General features: G+C 37.0%; 1 protein-coding gene across 1 annotated transcript in view; it reads right to left on the reverse strand.

The window, feature by feature from the left end:
* LOC145558205 (uncharacterized) overlaps positions 1-22037 on the reverse strand; it is a 29182-nt gene extending 7145 nt beyond the window's left edge. Inside the window, exons 1-8 of the mRNA XM_081619358.1 lie at positions 21528-22037; positions 19228-19954; positions 9949-15941; positions 7874-9327; positions 7494-7757; positions 6605-6822; positions 4373-4644; positions 203-3230 (exon numbers count right to left, since the gene is read on the reverse strand). Coding sequence (XP_081475484.1) covers positions 203-3230; positions 4373-4644; positions 6605-6822; positions 7494-7757; positions 7874-9327; positions 9949-15941; positions 19228-19954; positions 21528-21865 — 12294 coding nt within the window. The 5' untranslated portion in view covers positions 21866-22037. The remainder of the gene's footprint in view (positions 1-202; positions 3231-4372; positions 4645-6604; positions 6823-7493; positions 7758-7873; positions 9328-9948; positions 15942-19227; positions 19955-21527) is intronic.
* Positions 22038-22664: the final 627 nt, after the last annotated feature.

Below are 22664 nucleotides of genomic sequence, written 5' to 3' on the forward strand. Positions count from 1 at the left end.
TTTCTACATAATTCAAAAAATCATAATCTTCATACTGGTCGAAAGAGATCAAAATTAAAGTCATATAATCACATACTAATACTAACCTATAAGATAAAGAGATTTTGAAGATATATGATGGTGTCACATTAGTGTTTTTTATACTGCATTTTTTAAAAAACAAGAGTTTAAAGCTATTTTGAATTTAAATCAAGCATTTTACCTGCAAATGTTTCAACACTGTAGAAAATGATGGAGGGCTCTTCAGGTATAATGCTCCCCAAGAGTATTCAGGTGGAACTACATTAGGCCTCAAAAGGATGGGGGCACAACTCCAAGCCAATGGCCAATCTTTCAACAATATGGCTTCACTGTATGATGAAAGCACTCGCTTTCCACCCCTCTTACCACCAACATTAGGAAAGCCTCTTTCTGAAGGTACACAAGCAATCTTACCAAAGGCATTGCAGAAGTTGTTGCTGTAAAGCACAGCAAAGTTGGAAAAAACAGCTTCCACAAGAGATTCAGCTAATGACCATATCTCTGAAGACAGTTCATTATGAGAATTACCAGGGTTCCCATCAAACTCTCCAAGATCTTGATTTTGTTCAACACACTCAGAACCAAGAAACTCTACCCTCCTAGCACACTCAAGCATCACATCTGCTTCAGTTGCTGATCGCAGACCTAATTTTCTCAGAATCTGAAGCCATCCATCTGTCGTGAAGCGTTCCCCAGGAAATCTCTTTCGCTCACCAGAAAATACCGAGGTTAACAAAGCATCATTTGGATCAAATAGATCCTGTGGTTTAGACAACTCCAATGAAAACTCGTCAGCATTTCTTACAAAATGAGTCTCCTTGAGAGCATCTACCACAGAAGATTCAATTTGAAGCTCTTGCCAATTCATATAAATGTAAATTAATATGTCTTCCTGTTGAGACTGGCTTTTACCTTCAAATCCAGGCAAAGCAAACCGTACTAGAATCTGCTGATCATGCAATTCAGGAACACCCAGAGCTCTAAGTAGCAAACTTTCATCAGATTCCATGGTATAGGAAAGGCAATGCTCATCATATGGTTTCAGAAATGAATTAGATGCGATCACACAAAGGTCGTTACCATGTAATTGTGTATACGACCCCACTACTGTCTTATATATCGGCAATTCGCGTAATACATCCAGTTCCTCTCTACCATAGTTGGACCTATTAATGAGGAAGTCTGAGACAAAAAGATTGAAAAGCTCTTCACAATCTGAAGCTGGAAAAGAGGTAAGTTCAGAGAAATAACCAGCTCGTTTAGCTACAACAAGCTTTGAAGCAATTACTCGTCCTAGTGATTGGCCAGCAGAGGGGAGGCAATCACAGGGACCAGCACAATCCAAAAAAGCAGGATCATATATAGGTATATTGCATTGATTTAGAAATGACAACAGCCAAGGGTACCTACTCTGAGCCTCTCTAAAAGCCAGATAGTATGGTCGGACAGTTTCAGATAGAGATGAAGGATCTATAGTCAGTCCACTTAGCATGTTCACAGATGACTCCATTTCCAAAACATCGTTGCCAGAAGATGGGCATGTAGAAATGGGTGGAATAAAAACAAGATCACGCTCTCTTATACGGCACAATACCGGCCTACCAAGAAATGCAGGAATCAGGGGCCAGTCTGAAAAGAGTGAAAGATCATCTGAAGACCCATCAAAATTCTTCCAGAAGAGTCTAATCCAATCAGGACTCGGACCAGCTTCTCCACCAGAGTCTGTGCAATTATCCCAAGAAAACCATGGAGCCATATTTGAGTTCATAACGTGTTTCACCCAACTTTCATGGAAAAGCAACTTCATATGATTAGCTAGTAAATGAAGGGAAAGCTTATGCAATTTCAACAATGACTGCAGAGAGACATCAAAAAATATATCAGCTAAAGTAGGACGCTCCAATATCTTAAGATGAATAAACTTTCCCAACAAAGGCCGCAATAGCATCTGCTGATCATTGTTTCCAACCCAAAGATCAGTAATTCCCAGCCTTGCTAAATTATTCGCTGCAGTGGGGCATGGCAGGCCTCTCAGCTCAGCTGCTATAGACAAAAACTTATTTCCACCATGGGCAACATTAAAACTATTAACATTTGTGATTCTATCCCTTTGAGCTGTTGGATTTCCAGTTTTTCCTATGTCTTCAACTACTCCTCGTCCAAAATCAAAGAGGGCCTTTCCTAAACTTGACATCATTTCAAGTGCATCTGCTCCTGAGCTTGTTGGACTATGAGTAGATACTCCATGAAGTCCACGTATGCTAGCCAATGATGTTGAACTTCCATCAACTAATCTGTTTGCTTGTGGAAAGGAATTAAAGTCTACAGATGTGTCACCTTCACTGGAACCAGAAGACTCAGGAAGGTGGATGTCTGACAAGCAATACTCAAGAACATCAACAAATGTTTCCACTGACCGGAGAACCATAGATGTTGAGGAAACCCTAAGAAGATCACGAACCATTTTTGGTTTTATTTCTCGAACTGTAACTCCCACCAATTGAAGCTCACTTATGAGATACCATGGCACAGAAAACACTGGATAGTGCTCCTTGACAAAATTACAAACCGTGGCCGGTAGCAAACTCTCACCAACTCCATTCCCAGGTTGTGACAGAAACATACCTTCTTCAACTCTCACCAGATTCCCAGAATAGAGCGGCCACACTGGAAGGTCAGCAAGGCGTACATAGAATGGCCTTATTACACGTTCAACTATGCATTCCCAGTCTGCTTTAGGCACTTTTACTGAAACAAAATTATCACCACCTGGTTGATCATTCTGTGAATGCATATCTGATCTTGGCCACAAAGAATAAAGATGATCACTGAATTTTTTTAAAGCAAGATCAACTGCATGTCCAGCACTTGGCTCATCTGCAGATCCTCGTCTCATTTTCTGCATTACCATAGTGATCTCAATATAGGAATCACGAATGCAAGCCATCAACTCTTTGTTCCACGCCTCTATCAACTGACTTCCAGCATCAGGTTGCACTTCATAACCTTCTTGAACTTTAAAAAGAAAACGACCTCTATTGTGACGGACGAGAAAGTATCCCAATAATGTAACAGGTATGTCTATCTTTGCAGACAAAGGAAGAGGAGACATAACACAGCTTGAATGGGATAAATCAGCAGGATGACCATTTCGAGATACATGAACTGCAACTCCAGCAACAGGTGTGAGGTTATACGCCAGATAACGCCTGAACAAGTTAGGAACATACAGAATTATATAAAAAAATGTTGAATGAGCAATTACATAGGTGCCTTATGAGAGAGAGAGAAAAGGTGGGGTAATAATGGTTGTTAATCTTGTTATCACATGTGAACAAGGGAAGTTAGGGTCTTATGTGTGTAAACACAAGCAAAAAATGAATAAAACATACCAAATAAGGAAATGGTGAAATTTATATGCAACTTCCCAAAAAGGAAAAGGGTGCAATTAAAAAAGACGGAGGAGGTATATATTAAACCTGTAGCACTCATTCAGATTTGAGTGTCAAGACTTGGGTTAGGGTCCAAGAGTCTGACATGAAAAAATATAAACAAGTTTGGTGCACAATTACAATTCCCAAAATTGTGTTCATTACATGTGGACAGAGATATTTTCCAATGTTATACATGCATGTAAAAGTAATTAAGATTCTCAATTTCAGCAAAATTGTAAGTGTCCATATCCATATGAAGTGTTAAGTTTTCAACAAGGGAATTTGAACTAAAATGAAGAGACCAACATCAAATTATATGTTAAAAATTCTTACCGTCATGTAAATAGCACCTGTGAAAATTCTATGAAACTCAAAGTAGTATGTGCAGTATAAAACTATAAAAAGTTTGTACTCCCTCCGTTCCTAATCTATGGTTATGTTTCTATTTTCGGAGCGTTCTTTCTTTGGTTACGTGTCTACTTCCAACAATATTTTCACACTTACCAACTTCCAATGCAACTATTCCCATTTACAAAATTATTTACATAATTCCAAAGCAACTATTCCCATCCACCAAATCAATTATCTATACCCAAAATAAATAATCGCAGTTTACATACTCCCAAAGCAGTTTTCTTAACACCCATGAAAAAAACCCAAACGCAACCATAGATTAGGAACAGAGGGAGTAACAAAGCAGCAACAATGAGTATGGACTTAAAGTAAATAAATCAAAGAAAGTAATCAGCAAGCAAGTTAAACTTAATGAAGACATAAAGATTGATATCAATCTTGTAACTAAGGCCATAAGAGTGAGATGGGTAGAAGAGAAGACAAATATGGGTCATTTAAATTCAAGTACAAATTCAAAAGAAAAAATAAACTAGAAACCATGCTTATTATCATCTGTAACTTACCTATCGAGGGCCATGTTTCTTGTTTGCCCAGAACCCATACTCAGAGCAGTGACCCACTGGTCAGAAACTTTATTTTCTCCTTGGCGACAAGTGATGTCAATCACATGCATCTTAGAGGCAGCATTAGAGCTGCTAAACAGCCTAGATATCTGGAATTTCCTCCATTTCTTTTCAGAAAAAGGATTCCTTAATCTGGCTGATGATGAATCAATACAAACCGAATAATCTTCTGAAGGTTGTAGGTTTCCTTCTTCCCACCTAGACAATGACACCTGCAATCAATCTCCTCATATGTATAAGTACGAAGCATCTTAGGTGAAATGAAGCTGTTACAATAAAAGAAACAAATATATAATAGTGACACCTCAGCCACACACTACCAAAACAAACAAAAAAAGCGCAATTAAATGTTATTATTCAATAGATGCAGTTTGTTTTCAGTTGAAATGTTGTTGAAACAGTACTTAGCCATAGCGGCAAAAACATAGTGCCATAATTTGCAAGCTAAGTCATCATATTTCTTTATGAGCACAGAGTATTCACATTAATAGAAGTATAGAACTACCATTGTGTTGTTACATGCAAGCTAGAGTTACCAACTTTTAAGAGAAAAAAACAGTGTTATAATACTAATGGACCTTTGGTAACAGTGTTAGATTGTTCAGAATTTCACTAGCTCAGTACTCAATAGTAGAGCTGTTCATGGGCGGGATGGCCCGCTAACTCGTCCAACCCGGCTGCAAAAAGGGCGGGCTTGGACAACCTTTTTGAAAAAAATTGGATATTTGGGTGGGCTAGGTTCGGCCCGTCAATATAAATGGACAGGTATGGACAAGAAAATATGTATCATGGGCTAGCCCGCCAGACCCGTTTATTAAAATAATAATAACAATAATAATAATAATAATAATAATAATAATAGTTTAACTATTTTATTTAGTTAGTTAATTATGACATAATTTGTGTATTTTAGAAAATATATACAAAGAGACTATATTGAACTATAAGCTTTTATTAATTACAATTATTTATTTTAGTTTTATATTTTATCATTAACACTTATTAAATTTCAACTTTTTTTTACTTTTTTTAAATTTCTATTATCATTTGTGAACAAAAAACATTAAGACAACTCTACCAAAATAATTTTAGTACAGGTAAATAATAAAAAGATTAATTAGTGTTATAAAAAATAAAAAAAGTTTAAGGCCCGTTAGCCCACGGGCAAGCCTGGCCCAATAAGCGGGCATGGACAAGTATCAAGCCCATATAAAAGGGTTTGGGTTTGCTACATAAAGTCCGTTGGACAAAAAAATAAATATAAGCCCGGTCTGCTACCCACCCAAGCCCGCAAATGATCACCTATACTCAATAGGTCTTTAAATAATACTTATAATGTGATATAAGATGGTTTTCTTGATTAACAAATAGTTGTTAAGTCATAAATAGTTACCGTACTTAGTTACAGAATTTTTAAAGACCACTTGTACTTTAATAAGCAAGAAGCGTATTGTTTAGTTGTTGGTCAAATCAATAAAAGATTAGGTTAAGTCATGACCAGGGTTTTATCGGAACTAATCAACTTTCAGGTTATTCTCAATTCGGGTGTGGTTCAGGTTCCAGTCTTCTATACTTGAGTCTACATTGGGTACATGGGTTTTAGATATTCATCGAGTCAGGTTTGGTTCAAGTACGAATAACATTCAAGGGTCATAATGGGTATCAACTTTTGAGATAATAGATCGGATTTGGTTTGGTTAAATGATCATTTTATTTTATTTTCTTGGGTCAGGTTATGGTTGGTTCCTTACTCTCTATCCAAATTCCAAATAAGCTTCACCATGAAGGGACTTTAAAGTCCTCCAAGAAAAAAAAAATGAAGTATTCAGGGCTTAAATTAAGATTTAACCTCAACAGAACATAATTTCCTCTGCCTCTTTCTCAGCACAAAATGATTATTGCCCTCCCGTCGAATCAACACTATTAATCCTGAACATCACACTTCACACTTTGCCCAGATTTTACAATACAATAGGAACCCAGATATTTCCTTTACTGGAGTATTTATAAGACAGATTACTCCTTGAACAAAAAGGTACTCTAATCAATTGATCCTCCATCAATTACTGTACATCTAAGCATCTTGTATTTGCTAATTAAAACATAGCTCTGGCAGATCATATATAAACAGCGCCATTATATAGCACACTGGATAAAATAAAAAGAGATTACCTCCAAGACTGACTTCAGGGATAAAAGTACACGAGATCCATGCTCCACAAATCTGTCATATATCTGCTTTATTTTATGAAATCCAGCTTCAGGTTCTTCGGTCATAAACTCAGACGAAAGTGGCATGCGGATAATGGTCATATCGGAAGAGAACCTCATATTTTGGCCTCCGAGCATAGGAGAAAATTGATCTCGAAATCGTTCAGTCAAGTTAGTACCTAAAATGACATCAGATGAAGCATAATGATTCCAACTGTATACATGAAGTTGAAATGAGAAATTCAAGAACCCTAACACTCAAACTGAAAGTCAATATAACTATGATTATAGTATTATCCTTGTATCTAAATCAAGCATAAACCATCAAAAGTAAGGTACAATAAGAAGACTGTACCCAAACCGAGTTTCTTACTTCACCTTATTGGATGAATGTTACTTGTCAAGATCTACAATGCAAGTCATTTGACGAAGTTACAATTGTTTTGGCACACAATCATAAGTCAAATTTCTTGTCACAACAAAATATATATTCCCTCTCCCGTTCAAATCTCAAATTTCAAATTTTGGTTTGGCACATATACTAAAGCAAGTGAAGAAAAAATATGGTTGAACTTCCCTACCCTTCTATACTAATAAATAATAGAAAGACTTTAGTAAAATATTAATGCTTAACTAGTATGCAAATTGAAATCCTGCATCAAGTTCTGCTAAAATTCACAAATTAAATTACCAGCCCAAAAATATAAATCATTAATGTAATGTGGAAAAAATAATGCCTAAAAGGAAACTAAAAAAATTACTATGAGACAAAGAGAGTACTTATGAAAAATCAAATAAGAGCATTACGAAAGGTAAAACAGCAGCACAAAGGGTAACCAGAAATAGATACCAGCTAAAGAGAACACTTTTGCTCCAGGCGAATGACTAGAGGAAGGTGCAAGCACTAAACCACGCGGATCAAATATATAGTAGTAGCCCCCAGACATCACTGATAGGAGATCACAGACAGAAAAAGAGCTAAGCAAACCTAAACCATAATTAAGAGTATCACCCCGAAGTCTCCATGGGGGGAGGAATTGTAGGCTAGTAACTTCCTCCCTACTTAAGCCAGCACCTTCAAAGATAACTAGTAAAGCAGGCCCTTGAAATTCACCTGCACATCATTACAATAGAAGTTAGATAAAAATATTGAATAATACTTTTAGTATTGACTCTACATGATCACCTTGCAGAGCAGCACCTTTGTTTATAGGCTACAACGTTACTTACCTAGATTATGCTGCAATAGAGACTGGCGAGGATGTTCCCTTTTGTCAAAGATTATGTGCATTTTCTTTGTGTAGCAGCTATCGGCCAACTCAAGGAGGTCAAACAACAAAAATTCGTGACTAGCATATAGCGTTAGAAGCTCACTTATTCTAGCAAAATCCATGCAGACTAAATCTTTTGCCATCTCCTCATCAACCAAAGACATGCACCTAAGTGATTGCACTCCCAACATTAATGCCAAATCATTACTTATCCTTGGGTGAACAAATTTTTTTCCGATTGAGATGTTGTTTTCCATCCATGGTGCATCATTGAAGACAAGATCTTTAGAATATGTCAGAATACCAGAAGCATCCGGAATTAATAAATGAGAGCTTGAAACCTCAGCTGGTGGCATGTCTGAAAAGCAATCAGCAACAGCTTCAAGAACACAATGAACGAAAAATAACTGATCATCTGATAGGGCAGATCCTTTTATATCAGTCTGCAACCTGTCCAGAGCTCGGAAATAGTCAGTAACCTCAAAATCAAGTTTCACACCCATGGCTAAAAGAAGATCTCTAAAGCTTGACAATTCAGATGGAACCACATATAAGTAAGGCTGAAATTTGACAGGTGAATCAAATGCAAGATCATTTGGGGCCACAAAACCATCACCAATCCAAACCCAAGAAATTCCTTCAAGAGATGACTTCAAGATCATAAAATCCTCAGTATTGATATACTCTTGCATTATTGAATACAATAACGTGATGCCCTTCTGCAACTCAGCATCAAAAGTAGGGTCAACAACGGAATCTAACTTGAGCTGGCAATATAATTTGCTCAATTCAACCAGTTGAGTAGTTAAGACTTGCACACTAGGGCGATCCATCCAACCCAATTTGCTTTTAACAAGTGTAGAGCAGCAATCAGCATCTAATACATGCATAGTAGATGATACCATCCACATGTCCGATTTAGGTCTCACCATGGTGGGGGCTTCTGCAAGGTCACTGGACTTCAGCCATGGAAGACCATGCAGAGGCGGATTAACATATATAGGACACCAGTAAATAGATTTAAGCTCTGACCAAAATTCTTCTGGTGGCTTAGCATCAACAAAGCTACCTAAAAATGCAGAAACATCACAGTCATCCTTATAAATCATAGAGTGGAATTCTTCTTCAAACAACTTTGAAGACTCTTCTCCGTCCTCTATTGAAAGCTTCGATCCTAGAGCATCTAAACAAGCAAGCAACCTTCTTCCATGAGTACATGTTTCTGAGTCCCTGGAATCATTCAAAAGTGAAACTGTCCTTGCACAATCAAGCAGCCCAGTATAACCCAAGCTTTGCTTCATTCCCAAGCCAGATAACATATCCAGTGTCTCAGGATCAGAAAATTCTTTAGCAGGAAAGAAAACTTCTTTGTGCAGCAGCAGGTGCAGCTCAGGAACACGAGGATCATAAAGCCTGTCAATATTGCACATGAAGAAATTATTCATATATATTATGATTAAAAAAGATCTATGCATACAAACTCTTTCATCAGATAATAGATATATTAAGTTAAAAATGAAGATGACAGGAAGCGTAATTCCTTATCACAAAGGAAAATAATGCAAGAAACGATGGTAACGCCAAACTGTGATAAAAGAAAAAAAAAACATTGCTCAATAAGTAGCCATAAGAACACCGTACATATAAATAACGTGTATTATCCAAAAAATTTTAAAAAAAAAAATACACAAAAAAATCCCAAAGGCCAAAAACAGAAACTAGAAAGGAAACACAAATCTCAAGACATTTTTCTAAATAAATTTCTTCCCCTTATCCTTCGTGTAACTAGTAACTCCACTTGAGTATGGTTTTAATTATAAAGAAGTACTGTCTTTTCATGTTTTAGAATCTTCAATTAGAACAGGGAGATCTTGCCTCCATTTCTCATTAAAGTCCCAGTGACAGGCATTAATAATAGAAAATCCCACACAGTTACAAGCAACCCAAACACTAAGCAATGTAGAGTTATAATAAGCTTTTGAATATTTTAAAGAAGAGATAAAAGCATGAAGGGTTATACAAGTTGTGTCATACCTGGAAGGCTGTTGCCATGAACCATTGCAAGACAAAACAAATGGAGTGTTTGAAAGTACATCCTTAATTGAGACATCCTCTTCAATCAGCAGTTTTACTTCATGTAAAATAGCAGAAAGTGCACCTTGTGATGAATGGAAATCCGGCATGTGATTCAGCACATAATTTTTATAAAAATCTGCTTTGGAAAGTTCTTGAACATCCAGATATCTGTTTAATATTATTCTCTCTCCCTCTGATTCAGAACGAACAAAGTCATCATCTATAAGTTCCTCACGCAAGCCACTTGGTTTAAGCCATTTGATACCTCTACTCAGGCTAACTAATTTTCTACTTCTGCATGACTCAAACATAGGAATACGTTTAATGACCTCAATATTTATGTCATGCATTTCACCTTCAACAAACCACTTGGACTGCAGAATAAAGTTCCTTAATTCATGCAACTCTCTTTCTGAGGAATCAGCAAAGAGCCTATCAACATTCTCTAAACTACCAGCCACGGCCAGAAATGCATTCAGTATACCAGTTGCAGTCGGTGCCTGAACATAGTTCTTCAATTGCGGATGTTCAATAGCGAAATCACGTCTAAGAAAAAGGCACCCTACTTTTACCAGCAATGATGAAATGATTTCACTCCATCCTTCATCTTCAATGATATTTGAGTTTTTAACAAGCTGCATGAGAAGATCAGTTCCAACTGGCAGGACAGGCCACTTGGAAAACACTGAGAGATCATCACAACTTGATCTCAGATAACTCCACAGCAATCTCATCCATTCTAAAGAGGGTTGCTGAGCATGACCAGGGGCCCACTTTACTTGTTTAGCATTTTGCCAATCTACTGGAAGTATCCGGAGAAAAAGCTTTTCAAGCAGATGACAAGTTAGAAAAGAAATATTGGAATCCTCATTCTGTGCTATGTCACATAATTTCAAATAAACTTCTTCTGGAATTGCCTTATCAACCAATTGATTCGGAATGGAATCTTTGAGAAGATCATATTCATTGTCATGTGCAATGTAAATTCTTTCATCCACCCCTCTTGGATTAAATGTTGTAGATGAACCATTTGACAGTGGAATTAAAGGTAAACCATACAAACAATTAGACTGAATAGGTTTTTCCAAATCAAATAAGCAATACTGAAGTGTCAAATTTAATGCACTTCTCTCAGTAAATTTACATTTGCGCCGAATTAACAACATCCTAAGCAATTGTGGTGTCAAAAAATGTAAAGAAGGACGGACTTCCACAAATCTATCAACAAGTGCTTGAGAAACAGTGACCAGAGGTAAGCCAACATCTGACAATTCATCAGCAAGTTGAGGCATCTTCTCAAAAGTAAAATCAGGAAATAAACCTTGTTTTGCTGAGATCCATTGACCACCTCTAGCTTGAGTGTGAAGAACACGAACATCAAAATCAGCTATAAACATGTATAGCTTTTGAACCACAGATGACCAAGGTTCCCCTCCTAATTTTGTCGGCCAAAAGGAGAGGAACCAATCATTAGAACCAACTTCCATAGCCAGCTTTTCAAGCAAGTGAGCATATGCTGGGGCAGCAACATGCTCAAGGAGGTATATATTCCAGTCAGAACGTGTTCTTCCACCGCCTGACATATCATTACCAAACCAAATATCTCTCCGATTAGATGACAATTCAAAGTAGGCATTAACATGGGCTGGAATACCAGTGCTTATTGGCAAAGGTAAGAAGCAGAAGGCACGACCCTCAAAGTTCTTTCGATATTGAGCAGACAATTCCACATCTTGAGAAGTACTAGACATATTGGCAAGAGATCTATCATCTAGTGTGGAATCACACGACTCAGCATCAACCTTAGAAGACTGCAAGTAGGCAGCAACAGCTGCCCAAGGAATGCCCTTGTGAGACCTTAACTTAATAACAGCAGAATTTTTGTCCAGTCCACTACCTAAACACTCACTCATCATCCACACATGTGATACATCATCAGATGAGGATTGTTCTCTAACCACAACCTTCTGTAATCTCCTGGGTAGATTCTCATCCCCATATCCTCTCAACTTATCAAGAAGCTGATTTTTATCCACCTTGCACAGCTGGATCCCATTCAGATAATCAAACATATGTTGGAGAGCATGTGGAGGACGTTCTGGCTCAAGGACAGTATGCCTTTGCACTCGGTGTACTAGCTGCAATTCTGAATTTGATCCATCCTTCACAAATAGGGATATGGATTTCACTCTGCGTAGAAAAAGAAGAGTCTCAGAAACAATCTTGGAAAATGAAGAGAAAAGTGATGTGACATCTTCAGGTTCATATCCTTCTTGTTTTATTTGACTTCGAGGGGCGGTGCTGGCTGTCCTAAGCGGGAACCGGAAGAGTGTACCAGGAAACTGATTTTGTAAGTCACAGCCAAAGTGCAAAAATGGTGTGAATTGATCTGGAAATTGTTCAAGAATCCTTCTCCCAACAAACTTAATACGCAGGCCAGGGTGAGAAGGGGAAATTCCAGGCAAGTTGCATGCATGTGGATCAAACATCACAATGTTTTCCCCAGATACAAATGAAGGAATGTCAGTAAAATGGTAAACACAATTAAATCCTAGCCCAAACCTACCAATTGCAAAAGGCTTCTCCAGTTTGCTATCTTGACCAATACGTGAAATTGAGTAAAGATCCTGTGGGCTAAAGATGGAGTCATTATAACAATATAAAGCAGGGCCCTGCCAGTCAGCCATCTCAGGTGAAAGCAAAGATGAAGTTTTATATTGAGTTTTATCCAATAGAAAGATAACCTCTGAAGCTCCAGCATCCTCAGCATTCTGTACCAGCTCAAAAAGAATTCCAGGTCCATCCGCATACATCTCAAGTATATGTTTCAGTCTAGTGGTTAATGCTTCATGCTGACCAAAAGCTTCAGCAGCCCCCGATAGACTCAAATTCATTGAATCGGCACTCTCAGCAAGCAATGATCTCCGTAGTGAGCAGACACCAAGCTTCTCTGCGACATCATTTGATATGTTACCGTGCACAAATTTCTGAACTGACCGTCTTGCACTCATCAAAAGACTGTTTGCATGACTTGAAGGACTGTCCAAATCTTCTGATCCAAGCAACCAGGGAGCATCATTATATACTAAATCTGATGCAGGAAGGAGTCGACATGATGCATCAGGTAAGTAGATCATTACATGTTTTTCATGAAACGGGGCTTCAGCCAAATGCTGCACAACAAGAATAGCAGCGGTGAGCTCCTCTCCAGTCAAAGGCTCCTCCCCTTTTCGTGTAGCCATTCTACACAAAACCATGGCATAGTCGTTAAAATTTAAGAATTCCCTCACTCCGAGCACCAAAAAAAGTTCCTTGAAAACAGCCAAATCAATAGGAATAACACGGATATAAGGAGCCAAATGTAAGGGACCATTAAGAACAACCTCTTCTGCAGTTGCAAAACCATCTCCCACCCAAATCCATCGACTTCCTTCCAAAACAACCTTAATAATGTCCATCTCATCTGAACCAATCATATCTGTCAGTCTGGCATATATCCTAGGCATGGCAAGGGCTAACTGTTGGCGGAAAGCTTGATCAGTCACGATCTCGTTATCTTTTCCAAGCTCAAGAATTTGCGCAGCAACCACACTTCCAACGGGTGGGGAAGACCATCCAAGTTGATAGGACAAGATAGTTGATGCACATTCTCCATCTAGTATACGCATACTAGCAGACACAAGCCACAAATCTGTTTTAGGTCTTACAAGCTTCGGAGGAGCAACTGTTGATGACACACCAGGCCAGGGTAGAGCTTGATAAGGAGCAGTAACTATAACTGGGCACCAACAAATCATTCGAAGATCATTCCAAAACTTTTCAAGGTCAGATTTCAAATTACGAGGCCTAAATGCAATTGCAGCTCGTGAAAACACTCTATTCAGTGTCCTGTGATCATCATTTAGTGGAATGGCAGCCCACCTATGTGCATTTACCTCCAGATATGCCAAAAGATTCTTTCCTTTCAAATATGCCTTATCTGGATCTTCTTGTTTTATTTGTTCAATGTATCGAGCACATTGAATTACTGTATCAGGAGACGCAGATGTCTTAAGACCTAAACCCTGTAGAACATCCAAAATATCTGATTCTTGAAAAGAACCACATGGGAAAAGGTCAGTATCTTCAAGCAAATCAAGTAACTCTTCATTCCTGGGGTCATATAGAGCACCAGGACACTTTGTAGAACCCGTATGGGTTGGAACAAATTCAATATTCCTCACAGCTTCCTTAAAACCAGAATCCTCAATGCACAAATGCGGCAAATCTTTTAAAATAGAGAGCATGATGAGGTCACGATCCTCAGCTGGCAAATCTTTAATCCTACAAAAAACTTGTCTCCGATAGAAATGTGCCTTGCCCATACGCTGCAATCCATAGTATCTCTGTAGTACGTTTTCTTCACCATCAGAAGAAGTGAATATGAATTCACTTCCAAGAAAGCAATTTGAAACACCCTTTGGTGGCAAATATCTTTGTGACTCAACTAGATCAGCAAAACGGAAGCTATCATTAGATTCTTCTCCATATACTCTAAAAATGGGAAGCTTTTTGCATTTCCATTTATCAGAATCGCCCATATACCCACCAATGTACCACTTTGGATCAAGAATAAAGTTACGAAGCTCATTTCTCTCTTCTGCTTCTAGCACATGAAGACATGTATGCGTAACACCGCTACTTGAAGAGACAACATCAAAGATCGATTCAAGTACAGCTGGTCCAGTGGCTTCACAAATGTAATATGACAGATCAGGATGCTCAACTTCATACTGAGGATCTAATATCTTACATCCAACTTTCTCAAGAACACACCTCAATCTCTCAGAAAGTTTTTCAACAATAATTAATTTTGATTGCTTGGAAAATCTATATAGATGCCCCGAAGTTGATGGTAAGATGGGCCATTCGTGAAACAAAGACAAATTTTCACATTGCAACCTGAGATATTGCCAGAATATGACAAACCATAATGGAGTTGGATGGTTATTCTGACCCCTTCCATGATCCCAAAAAACCTTACCCTTTAATCTCCACTCAGGAGGCATGAATTTGTGCAATAACTGGACAAGGTATTCAGCTTTGAACACAAGTACATTAGCCCCTGAGCAATCTGCAACAGCTGAAAGTCTTTCCATAATCTTTTTTGGGATATTCCTATCAACTATTCGGTCAGGTATCTGTTGAAGCAGTTTGTGCTCCAACTCATTGCAAATGAAATAAGAGGTGCCTTGAGAAGCTTCGGAAAAAGAACCAAAGCTGCCATTTGCCAAGGGGAGCAAAGGCAAGTTGTTTGCATACTTTCCAACATCAGAATCTAAGATGTCTTCAAGACAATATTCTAACAAAAGTAATCTCTGAGCACTGCCAAGATTACTTACTGAACCACAGTCACGAATGAAACACCTCACTGTGTCGGGAGTAATCACTTTCCATTGAAAATCAGTGGTGTATTTCAAAAGCATGTTACGCACGGGATTAGGCAAACGAACAATGTGCTTTCCAAGCTGCAGGAGGACATCAGCAAGCTCCTCTTTGTCAGTATACTCCTCATCATGAAGAAAAGATTCCGTAGGTGACACCCATTTCCCCCCTCCATCATCAGAATAAAAGACAGGGGCCTGAACAATGTTTTTGTATACTTGCTGTATCAGTATACTCCATGGCTCCTCAAAGTCACCAACAGGCCATAGGGAATAGTATGAACTTGTTGGACCTAACATTCCTTGCACACCAAGCAGTAAGCTTTTAAAAATAGGGGCAATGACATCCTCCAAAAGAAGTCTGTTCCAGATAGATCTAATTTTTCCACTTCTATCCATATCCTCCCCATACCATATTCCGCGACGATTTGATGATACTTCAAAGTATCCATTCACCTGCACCGTCAACCCAGTTCTTACAGGCAATGGAAGAAAGCAAAAAGCTCGACCAACCTTAAGTCCATCACCCTGTGCAACCCATGAAGAAGGAAATTTATTAGCCAATATGACACGTATATCTCACTAGAAAGACTCCCGATATAGTATGATAGATATTAATGGACTGCAAAGTATCAAAAAGGAAACAATTTTTATTTCCTTTTTTCCTGCTATATAGTCATTTTATAAAGCTAAAAAGAAAAACTTAATTTATAAGTTGCTTAGAATGACAAGAAAGTCAAGTCACGATACTAGTGAGATTCACTAAGCATAAGTTGTAGAACATTACATAAAGTGTACAAGTTAGGCTCATACGAAAGGATAGAATGATAGAATTCTTTATCTGATTGCTTAATTTCTAGTGACAATCTAAGCTACAAATTAATTGGAACAATTTCTCATAAATTTTTCCAAAACCAAGTTTCTATGGAGTTGCATCATCATTTTACAGTGGCATATAGTATGTCATAGAAGTTGCTGCGGTAGAAAGTCCAGTCCAAACAGGATTAAAGAATTGCAGAACAAATTCAATCTTGAACAGTGTTAGAACTAAAATAATCACAAAACGGCCAAAATAAATTTAGAGGGAACAAAATTTTTTAAAAAAGGCACCTTTGAATTTAGATCCTTAAAGACGAGACATATCAACTAACTGATTCAAACATGAGACATCTAAATGCAACAGGAGCTTCAAAACACACCATGCAGATAAGACACCACTTATTACAGAAGTGGCAGAAAGTTAATAAACCAGCCACAGCTTTAAAAACGCATGTTCCACTATATAGTTCTTTGTATAAGTTTTTATTTACAAGGGAAAAAAAAAAAAAAACTTCAGCAAAAGAGATGATACAAAATAGGGGGCCTAGGAGTATCATTGATCTCTCTCTCTCTCATCTGCACAACAGGGAATCAGGGATTCCATAGGCTATCGCTTTCAAAATATCTTGACACCATACTCAAGTATCTTTCTACAAACCGGAAATGATTCAAGTCCAGCAATACAATTTTGGCGGCAATATCTTAAGTTGGCAATATCCTTTCTTCTACCAAGAAGTCTCATTTCAAAGTTTGAACCTTAAGATAAATCTCCTTGTTTAGTGTCGTCATCCTCCTCAAACATCTACTTTGCAGTTCCGACACTTCTAGAGACAAGAACATTGTGGTAGGCCTTTAGAGACAAGAGACCATTGTAGTTCTGATATTTCTAGAGTCAAGAACATTAGTATCAATTCTCTGTGCATCCATATTCAAGGGGATCTAATCTGAGTCCAGAACATCCCTAAAAATGCAGAGGCAATGGAAGTTTTTGCATTGGAAAAATCCCATGATATTTCCACGTGACATCAAAGCAATTAATAACAAAAAATATCACGCCTTCAATGTTCCTTTTCAATTCTATAAGTTAATTCTCATATTCCAACCTATCATTCAACCAAATTCAGGCTCAAGTCTCAAGTTCTCAACAAACCAGATATCTATTTTATTTTTATTTTTTTCTTTTTGATATAAGAACGAACTACAACGAAACCAAAGCCTTATTCCCAAAGGGATGGCATTGGCTGCATGTACCAAGAATACATCTCCTATGAAGGATCCTCTTCCTCCATTCGCTTCTATATTGCGTGACTTTTCTCACACAAGCCTATTATCTTCATGTCATGTTAAATTTCATCCACCCATTTCATTTAAAACCTCCCTCATGTTCTTTTAAAATCCCCATTGTTATAACGGATTTGTGCAATGGAACGATTTGAGAATTCACCCTCAAACACAATATAAAATTAATAGCAAAACACGATAATAAAAGAGACAATGTTTATGAGGAAATTTAGATTTCCTCCCCTCAAACCAAAATGTTGTTTTATTAAGTTCCTACTAAATAAGACAATAACCCTCTTGATGATTTTCCTCCTTAATAAAACCATCATTAGTTTCTAGTAAGCGTAAACTCTCTTATATAGGATAACCTAGAAACCCACATCAATTTGGATATATTACTTCTTCCTAAAGCCTAAATAATCCTAAATTGATTATATATATCTAAAATCTATCTAGTTTTTTAATTACAAATCCCATCTAATTAGGAAAACATAAACGATAGAAATAAATAAAAGATACAGCATATCTTTCCCAAAACAAATCTCGTTGGTATTTGGTAAGTTTAGTTTCTTTCCTAACACCCATTATCCCAACCCTCCACCTTCTGTACTAATACATCATCCAATCAGCGTCTCACATGCCCAAATAAACGTATTCTACTCTACCTCATTTTCTTTAATATCAGCAACTCTATGTTTACTCTAAAGTCCATCAGAAATCAAGGAAAAATATTCAAAGAGAAAACGTTAGGATATAGATCATAAAGGGGCCCGAAATGGAATGCCCTATGAGCAACTGCCCAAATAGAAGCTAAAAACACCACTCACTCCCATCTATTAATTTTTTTTTTTTTTGAAAAAAAAAAAGGAAGAAGAAGACTCCCGACCAAGCTAAAATTTACTTCTTTTTTTCCTAACAAAACAATATGGCCAAAAAAATTGTCTAAAAAATAATGCTCTTTTCACCCTCCAAACATTATACACAATACACTTAAATATCACCAAAGAGTAAAGTGCAATACAATGTATCCTTTGATTCCATACCAAACCAAAATCCATATAACCCCCAAAATGATATTGCAGCATGACAATGCAAGGACAAATGATTTCCTATCTCATTGCTAACAAGACATATTATGCACATGTGAGGGGATAAAGCCATGACTGGTATGAAGCCTACTGAACATCACAAGTAATTGAGATTCCCCAAACCAGAGCAAACTAAAGCTTTCACTCACTTCAAAAGTCATGAGCCTAACCCTCTAAATTAAAAATAATAATGATGACAAATAAAAAGAAATAATAAAAATAAAATAAAATAGAGAAACCTAATATGAAACATGGTATTCCCTAACATTCGAGATTATGGTTCTCAATTCTCACAAAGCTATAAATATATTCGCTTTTAAATTTGTAAGTATCAAAACCAACAGCAGTTAGATATGCTTGCAACTAATGACAAAGATGAAGCCACACTCTAGGGTACAAAAATTCAACCACACTTTAGGGTACAATCAGTTCAAGGCACTAATATACAAATAACATTTTCATAAGGAATCCATGATAGGTGACAACACATAATCAATGGAAGGAGAACGGTGAGCTTCAATACGAAATGGAAGCATATACAACCAGTTACATGGAAAAACTAGCAAGCAATAAGAAAAAAAAGTTATGATAAAATGAAGTGATCATTACTACATGCAGCAACTTACATCTATGGGATCATCAGAAATGCATGCAGCAATGGATGCCCATGGTAGAAGGTGAATGTCATATTCGCTAGAAGCCTTGGCTGCAAAGGATCCAATCCTACTGGATGATGAAGCCATGGCTTGGACTATGTAAAAGGTGTCTGTCCGCTTCTGAATGGAGCTTCCACTAACAGCTTCTCTTACAAAATCTAACTTAAAGGAATCCATTTCAAAGGTAGAAATGCTGGACAGTTTAGACAATCTCAAAAGTAACTGACGATGTGAAATTACATCTTCATCTGCTGAGCTGACAGAACAAGAATAGAGTTTCCTCGGCACTGTCTCCCCAACATCCCATACATACATTTCAATTGACAGCACACTTTTAAGGAATAGCAAAGAAAAGACCCCTTCTTCATAAAGCTGAGTAAACATAGAAGAAATATCATCTTCTGAGTATGCCTGCCTTGAAAGCTTACTTTCCGCAGCCTGCTCTGCATTTCTCAGAGGGAAACGAAAGAGAGTTCCATTGAAAGTACTTTTCATATTGCAACCAAATGCACAATACGGAAAGAACTGATCTTTATAGCGTGATAGTGCTGAAGAACTGACATACTCTATTCGCTTTCCTGGATTTGACGCAGAAACATTAGGAAGATAGACTCCTTGAGGATCAAACAGCACCACATATTTACCACTTACAAAAGATGGTAGGTCAGTCAAATGGTACACTGAGTTGAAGCCAACCCTGACAAAAAAACAATAGCAATCACTACAAATTTCGGCTTTTCACAATACTTAAATGACAAAGATAATTATTTTTCTAACTGTGTTTTGAAAATTGGGATTAATGAAGTTCAGGGCAAACAACCCATGTCAATAAGAGAAAGGTGATCGGATTGGGATCCTGTATAATTGCTAGTCTGTTCTGTATAGAAATGGGGAAAACTTTTTCTTGTTTTCCAGATAAGAAAATAGACTTTCATACAGTGAAAGAAAGCAATATTCAATTGTATTAGCTATTATGTCCCTCTTTCTTCAACTTTCACTGTCGCTCCACCAGTCGCTCCACCAAGTTAGCGTGCTCTAACCTCTCCAATAACTTGAATCTTAAGTAGTCTCAACCATTGACACAAACTTTGCACTATAAGAAAAATTACAACATCATCCACTTTCTACAGTAAACAACACAAAATTGCATCGAAGGCTTTAGGTTTGGGAAAGTAGATGTTGTTGGGTCTTGGGTGAATGAAGTGGGCAACTTCATGTTGGATGTAGAAAGTGGGTAACTTTTAAGAGTCACGTTTGACAGCCCAAACATCAGGCTATTGTAGAAAATTATCCCTTCAGCTCTAATGAGAATACAAAAAATGCTAACTCAATCACCATAAATTAGATAGTTATGAAAATAATCTTTTTAAAAAAAAAAAAAAAAACACAATTCGGATTAAAAACAGATTGTATCAAAATGTTACAATGGACGTTCATTAATTAGAGAGAGTAAAGTTCCTACCATGCTTTGGTGCTATGAAATGGAATTTGCTTTTTATCTCAAGAGTCAAATGAGGACAACTTTTTAATGTTCCTAGTTAGAGAGCATACAGTTTTACTACCATGCTTACTGATTGTTCCTTGGTATGAAACAACTCAAACTAGTCATAAGAAAGTCTCAAATTGATGAACCTAGAAATATTGTTGCGCTATGCCACCTGTTAGTATGATAAAGAGCTTGACAATGTCTTTTAGATATCATGATCTAAAAGTAGGGATTGAACATCCATAGAAGCCAAGCATCCATTGGCAGTGAAATTGTTAGTCAGTTCATATAGATGAATATAGTTGACCCGTCATTGTTTGACAAGCAAATAGCATAGATACAAAACACATAATCTAAAGCAACAACACCATAAAACATAAAATTAAAATCTTGAGTAAACACAAAAGAAAAACAATCACACATTCCCACTACAATGCCTACTTCCATTTCAATCAAGTAGCAAAAAAACCTCTGATTCATAGTATTGCTCCAATCACTTAGCTTATATAAATCTAAAAAGCAACTCCAATAGAACCTCCACTATTCCTAGCATTGTGTTTTCCCTAAGTAAATTCGATGGTGTAGTACATTATCGTTTTCGGGTTGTAAACTATACCAGGGCAATAATACTTGTTCATGGCAAGTAAAAATTTGCACCAATTGAACAACATTATCAATTCTACTAATCAATATCATATAGTAATTAAAATCAATCATAATGATTAATGAACATGATCATAATATTTCCAAGAAAGTAACAAGAAAAGAAGAAAGATGAACTCACCCAAAGCGGCCAGTCTTCCAAGCTTGGCTATGCTTAGTACTACCACCAATTCTAGAAATACTAACAAAATCATCCTCAGTAAAAGCAGCATCATTGTAAGCCAAAAGAGCTGGACCTTGCCACTGAGCCAAGCTATTCGATAACAACGATTCGCCGCCATGGGAGCGGCGGTCCAAGCAGAGGCAGACCTTAGTGGCGCCGGCATCGTCGGCATTCTGAACAAGCTCCTTAAGCACCGTCGTCCCTTCAGGGTAGTTCACCAGAACTTCCCGAATTCGGCGAGTAAGATCGACTTTTTGCCCAAAATCCTCCAGAAAAATGGAATCGGAGGAATCCATTGGAATTTTTGGTGATCGGAATTGTGGAATTGGAGTCAAATCATTGGAATTTGGAAGATTTTGATTGAAATTGAATCAAAATTGAAGTGATTAGGGTTTTGAAAAGGGAGAAATTTTTCAATTGCAGCGACGTGTACTCGGAGACTGAGTCCAAGCATTCATCTTGTATCAATGACTTCTTTCTCCACCATCTTTGTTTATCTTTTTAAAGAAGGTAAAAGAAATTCTTTTTTTAAGCTTGATGCTTTTTTTTTTTTTTTTTTTTTTTTTTTTTTTTTTTTTTTTTTTTTTATGCCCCTTTTTAAGTTCGATTAAAAAAATAATTACATTTTTGTAAATAAATGAGTTGTGTTCGGTTAATATGACATATTAACTGATTATGATAAAATAGTGGCAGTTTTGCAAAATTAAAATAGTTTTGGAGGTAGCTTTTATGAAAAATTAAAATCATATCATATCATTTAACTAATATAGACGCTTGGCGTTTTGTTAATTTAGAGTTTTATTTTTGATAAACTACTAATATTTCATATGTACAAATTGAATTATAATTTTATTCAAAAAATAATTAGATTTTAACTCTCATAAATTATCATATAAATTTATTTTTTGTATCATAATATTTTTTTTTGGAGTAAAGGAATCAGTTCAAAATGTATCACATCCATTAGTTATACCTGTCAATCAGGTCGGGTCACGAGTCATTTCACACAGGGTCATTATTTCAATTTACGGGTCAAGAAATCTTTTTCACCAATATTATTATTGTTAGTCATTACATGCCTACTACATTGATTAA

The sequence above is a fragment of the Chenopodium album genome, chromosome 9, assembly GCF_948465745.1.
Source record: "Chenopodium album chromosome 9, dcCheAlbu1.1, whole genome shotgun sequence".
NCBI classification, from domain to species: Eukaryota; Viridiplantae; Streptophyta; class Magnoliopsida; order Caryophyllales; family Amaranthaceae; genus Chenopodium; species Chenopodium album.